The 6,000-nt window shown below is 54.1% G+C and overlaps 1 protein-coding gene across 1 annotated transcript in view; it reads left to right on the top strand.

Annotated features, from left to right (window-relative positions):
* Nucleotides 1-1,041: 1,041 nt before the first annotated feature.
* CTBP2 (C-terminal binding protein 2) overlaps nucleotides 1,042-6,000 on the top strand; it is a gene marked incomplete at its 5' end in the record, with an annotated part of 39,140 nt that continues 34,181 nt past the window's right edge. Inside the window, one exon of the mRNA XM_082611386.1 lies at nucleotides 1,042-2,713. Coding sequence (XP_082467512.1) covers nucleotides 1,042-2,713 — 1,672 coding nt within the window. The remainder of the gene's footprint in view (nucleotides 2,714-6,000) is intronic.

The raw sequence follows: 6,000 nt of genomic DNA, 5'->3' as shown, positions 1-6,000 counted from the left end.
GATTTAAAGGAAGACATGCCTCAGATGCAGCCTCCTCCCTCCCAGCTTTGCTTCATAATGTTGGGGTTTAGTTGTTGACCTCTGCTGCAGTCTTAAAATGATAAATTCCAGATTACACGCATGGGTTGTTTTTCTGTCACCGTTGTTGTTTTTCCGGGCAGTATGAAAGGATCCGTGATTTACGATAATACGGTAAAGAATCCATTTGGACTTGAGCAATGTAATAACTCGTTTGATTCGTAACCAGAGTCATCTCAGAGCCAGATTTCAATATTGGCAAAGCATCGGGCTGCAGACCTGGCCCATCTCTTGGGGAATCTCATGCTCTAGAACTGTGCGAGACTTTTTCTTTTTATCCCGCTTGCCTGTTCACATTTAATTTGTTCTTAGCCGTGTGCAATGGATTAACATTTCATCAGGGTAGATTAAGAGTGAATCGACATTAAAGCAGTCTTTTTCTGTTTTCCTCCTGTCACTGTTAGGCGATCAGAGGCCGGGGTGGGGGCCCCTTCGGGATGGGGAGGGAGCACTTGTCCAAAAAGTGCCCTGGTGAGGACGGGGGAGATAAGCCGGAGCTTCAGTGTGAAAATAAGTCCCAGTTGCGGGTCGGGAGGCCTGGTTGGAGCCCGCAGCCGGTTTCATCAGTCTAACGAGATGTCACATGGAACAAAAGCTTTCGGGGTTTTATTTAGCTCCTAATCCGCACGCTGAGAGAGCCGAGGTCCATGTGAGCGCACCAGCCGGGAGGGGGGCCCGGCGGGCTGGATGTAGCCTCCTTTCTGGGACTGAGCCGTAAAGAAAAGACCTGGCGCTACCACTGGAGAGTGAGGCAAAGTTACCGTGAGTGTTGTGTTTTGTCTACTAAGGTTTCGGAGGATTAATAATTTAGGCCATACTTTGAAACAGAAAACCCACAGTTGGTTGTTCCTGCTGTCTTGGAAGGGATAGAATACAGCCAGGTCTGGTTTTGATGTATGTAATTGAAGATTTGTAAAGAAAGGCTTCCTCCTCTGCCTTGGCCGCAGTCATTTTTTTTTTCCAATGCCGGTTCCCAGCAGGCATATAAATATCGGTCGATCTCAGAGCTGGGATGCTGCCGGGTGGTACGAGGACCCCTGGGAGATCGCTGAGGCTCCGGGGAGGAGAAGCTCCCTGACAGACAGAGGCGGAGAGGGACCTTGGTACGAGCGGGCGAACCCTGGGCTGCAGGATGTCACCATGCCCGGGGCCGCCGAGCCTGGCCGCTACCGGGAGGCCTTCTACAACTCGGTGGCCGGAAGGAAGAGCTCCGTTCCCGACTTCGCCTTTTACGACAGCAGACAGGCGGTGATGTCAGCTCGCAGGGCCCTGCTGCCGCGGGATTACTACAGCGACCCGGCCAGAGCCGCCCGGGCCCCCAGAGAGCCTCAGCACCATCACGACCCGGGAGCTGGCCAGCTGCTGCCCGATTATGGAGCCCTGGGCAGCAGGATGACATGGGAGCCAGTGCAAGGCCGGGCCCCTGTCCTGCAGGACACCGGTCACCTGTACCGCGATCCCAGAGGTAAAATGATCCCTCAGGGGCAGCGATCGCAGAGCGAGGCCCCATCGCCTGCGCGGTACTCGGGGGAGCTGGCCGACAGCAGGTTTGGGGCGGAGGCGCCCGCCTACCCTGCCAGCCAGGTCTACAGCGATGTGGGCGAGAGGCCTGTGGATCCTGCCACCGCTACCAGGCAGGCGGCCCCCACGTGCCTGGTCGTGGACCCTGGAGCGGCTGCTGCTTCCGAGGCCAGCCTGGGAACAGCCCCGGGCGCCCTGAACCGAGGCTACGGACCTGCCCGGGAAAGCGTCTACCCCAGGACGCCTTATGAGAATTGCGAGGCCGACCTGTCCGCCTTCCGGGGGCCCGGCAGCAGCAAGAGGAGTGCGATGCCCGAGTTCCTGGCCTTCCTGAGGGCGGAGGGCGTGGCCGAGGCCACGCTGGTGGCCCTGCTGCAGCAGGGCTTCGACTCACCGGCCGTCCTGTCCACAATGGAGGATGCGGACATCAAGTGTGTGGCGCCCAACCTGGGCCAGGCCCGCGTCCTGAGCCGCCTGGCCAGCAGCTGCAGGACGGAGATGCAGCTGCGCAGGCAGGGCCGGGGAGGCTCCCTGCCCCGGGCGCGCTCCGGCAGCTTGAGCCACCGAAGCGAGCTCCACGGTGACTTGTCTGGTCTGGACGCTTCGGCCCTGCGGCCCCAGCCGGCGGGGCCCCTGCAGGCAACCTCCCCCCAGGCTGCAGATCCTGCTCGCCGCCCCTCCAGTGCGCCATCCCAGCATCTCCTGGAGACCGCGGCTACCTACTCTGCCCCGGGGGTGGGCGCCCAAGTCCCCCACCTTCCCTCCAACTCTGGGTACAGTTCTCCCACCCCTTGCGCCCTGACGGCGCGGCTGGGCCCTGCATACCCCCCGCAGGCCGGGGTGGCCTTGACTAACCCGGGTCCCAGAACTGCCTACTCCACGGCGTACACGGTGCCCATGGAGCTGCTGAAGCGTGAGCGCGGGGCAGTGGCGTCTCCCCTGCCGAGCTCCCACAGCAGCCCCCAGCTCCTGCGGAAGCCCAGCGTCCCCCCGGAGCCCTCCACCTTGCTGCCAGCCAGCCAGAGCCTCCACACGCCCCACCCGCCCTACCAGAAGGTGGCCCGGCGGACGGGGGCCCCCATCATTGTGTCCACCATGCTTGCACCGGAACCAAGTAATGCACCCCCTCCCTGCCTTTCCTCATTTGGGACGTGGAGGGGACGGTGGGGGCAGAGATTTGAGCACAGGACAGTAGGTCCTCGTGTTCCTGTTGCTCTCTGGCCAAGCGCGGAGAGACCAACCCTCCCCTGGACTTACTCACGCTTACACGCACACTCCGCTGAACCGGGCACCACGGCCAGCTAGCCAACTGGCGAGGGTTCTCTTGGGTGAAATAGATTTGTGGTTCAGGCTGACCCACTGGGTTGGCATTGCCTCCCCTTTTCTCTAGTTGAGCTCAAGCCGATTTGTGGATTTCCCTTTCCAGTAAGGAAACACAACTGTGTTTATGGGAGAAACCCAGAAATCATTCAGAACAGGATGAAACCCTCAGCTCACAAGCGGTGGCAGTTTCTCTCCAGTTCACATTCAGTGGCTTTGGAGAAGGTGGGATATTTGTCCAACGCCTCCCGTAAATTGTTCATCGTTCACTTGCCGTTAGAAGTGCATGATAGCATGGAAACGCACCTCTGAAGGGTCTACCCAGCATCAGAGGTAGAATTAATCACTGCAGAGCTAAAAACGGGTGTGCTTCCAGAATTGTGTGTTAAACAAAGCAAGATGTTGAAATCCCTTAGAACTCCCTGTTTCAAAAACAGACTTAGCCTCACATATTGGAAAACACGGTTGGGAATTCTGCTTACTTGTAGGGAAGAATATATTTCCAAGTTGAGGAAAGAGAGAAGGATCCTAGCTGTTCTCTTCAGAACACGAGACAAGTGTAATAGAATGCATGTGTTTCCCTGGGCGTCTGGATAAAGTTCCAGGTGGGCATCCTCTGAGCAACACTTAAGAATTTTTATTTTGACTCTAGAATCTTTCCTGGCCATTGAAGCTGTAAATCAGCTTTCTTCCTTTCTTTCCCCTGTCCTCCCCAACATAGTTTAGAAAACTGAATCTTTTAAATGAATTTTTTTTTTCCTGAATAACTAGCATTATAGGGTGGAGATAGTGGGACGAAAATCGTGGTAAAAATAAGATGTACCTGTTTGAAAATACCCCTTAAATAGCCATGGGTGGGGACTGGGAGTCTGATCTTGCAGCTCTGAGATATTGCATTAGGGTTATCTGTTATATTGGTGAAGCCGCTGATGATTTGGCTACTCATAGACTGAAATGGCTGTTGCTTTACATGCTGACCTCCACACACGTTTCTTTCTTATTTCCAAAGGGACGCTGGTTGGAGTTTTCTGTTGTCTCTCCCTGTAGGTTGTGGTTTTGTCTCATGTATGGATTTTCTTTTTAAGTCTTATCATAAAATTTATTTGACTTTTTTTTTTTTTTAAATCAGTGTGTGACAGGAGGAAAGTCAGACAATATTTCCCAGGCCCTGTGTCTTCCCTTTCACAGTCAAACATTCTTTCTTTGCAACCAACTAATTTGCATGGCGATGACATTTGTTGCTTCAGTAATTTCATCTGATAATGGCTGGGCTTGCAAAGCGGATCTGAAAACATTTCCTTAATTATGTGTTGCTAAGCAACGGGAGGGTTTGGTCATAATCACAGAAAGATTATCTCCACGCTGAAGTCCTGGAAAGGTTTTGCTTAAGGAGGACCTGTTAAATTGCCTTCTTTTCTTCTCTTTTTCTGTTTATTTTGCACTGCCTTCTAACAAAAACAGTCGCTGTTATTTGGGCACGGGGGTGAGGGATCTTATTTAAGTTGTTTGGAGTGTGATCGTTAACACACGGTTTTGCAGACCGAGGGATATTGATTTTTGTTTCATTTGCATGGCAGCAAGCCAGTGCCAAGAAGTCTGCAGTCGGAAGTCTGCCAGCCAAAAAATTTCTCTGTCAGATGATCTGTCCCGTAGCAGTGGTTCCTCTCATTCCTTCTCGAACGTTCACTGTGTCATCATAGCCCTCCCCCAAAAACAGTGTGTCAGGGACCGGGGTAGGAGCTTGGCTTCCCCGGGAGCTTTGAGCCTGGATACATGGCATTTTGTGTGGCAGATTTCATGAAGTCAATAGCCAGGTTGGGATCTGTCGGAACCTACAGTCCATAACATTCATGGTTAAGGAAACCACTGCAGACCTCGGGTCTAGAAACCTGAAGCTCACAGGGGCAGCCCTACCGCTGCGGCTGCTGAGCTGAAACGGGAGACTGCGATCTTTAAATCCAGATCGAGCCGCCTTGGACATTTGCGGCACAACCAGCTCGAATAAATCTTCATTCTGGTTTTCGCTTCACTCACGTGTTTCCCTCTGACCTGGAGGGGCAGGGGATGCCAGGAGTTGGGCTTATCTCCTCCCTCCCTTTGGAGGGGTGATCTGAGTGTTTGCAGTGGGTGGGTTGTTCGTTTTTAGGTGCTTGGTTTTATTTTTATATGCTTTGGATATTTTAATTTTTTCATCTTTTGTACATTTTTAAAAGCGACTTTCCAGTTACAGTTATTACAAAATATTGGCTATATTCCCTGTGTTGTACAACACATCCTGGAGTAGATATTTTAATTTATATTTGCTTTGCTCGGTCCATGAACTACCTGCTTCATCTTGGTTGGCTTTGTTGCTCTAAATACCAGGCTCCTGTTTGCTAGTGCATGGACCGGGCAGTGGAGGGTGACCAGGTGAGGACGGGCCCCAGGGCAGGCCCCAGCCCCCGTGACGCGGGATGAGTGGGGCCGCGTGTCAGACCCACGGGAGTATCGGTACCCAGTGGATCTGCTGTCGTTTACACACTGACCTGCTCGACTGGGGCACAAGCTGCGGAACCTTCTGGCAGCGGCTCTAACCCAGCGATGCCCCCTCCCCCGCACGTCACATGGTGTCAACCTCGGCCAAGGATTTGCCGTCGCCCGAGTCCCCCCTGTGCCGGGCGCAGCGGGTGCGTCGTGTGAACAGCAGTGCTGCAGCCATCTTCACGGCTTTGTCCTGCGAATACAGCGCCACACACGGGCTGCAGGGGCCTCAGAGCTTCCAACGTGAGAGATGCAGCCCCAGCCCGCTCTCTTTCTGGCCCTTTTCAGTTCCCTTCCAGGCATTTTTCTCCGTTAAGTGCATCCGTGGCCCCCATCTAGTTGCCGGGGGCACTGCCCAAGGACCCTTCAGGACAGGACAAGACAGGGGTGTCTGCAGCCCATTTATACTGGGGGTGTGGGAGAGGCTGCTGGTGTCACAGTGTTATCTGTCACCAGAGCTGGTCACTTGCGTGGCAGTGTTTGATGTGATACTGATATCTTGGCACTGGTTTCCAGCACCGTGGGAGTGCATGCCGGGTCTCCTGGGTAGGAAGTCCCATC

This window comes from Mesoplodon mirus (assembly GCF_964341445.2).
Source record: "Mesoplodon mirus genome assembly, chromosome: 2".
Taxonomy (NCBI): domain Eukaryota; kingdom Metazoa; phylum Chordata; class Mammalia; order Artiodactyla; family Ziphiidae; genus Mesoplodon; species Mesoplodon mirus.
The sequence above is the reverse complement of the archived record's forward strand: the minus strand, read 5'-3'. Positions and strand labels throughout refer to the sequence as shown.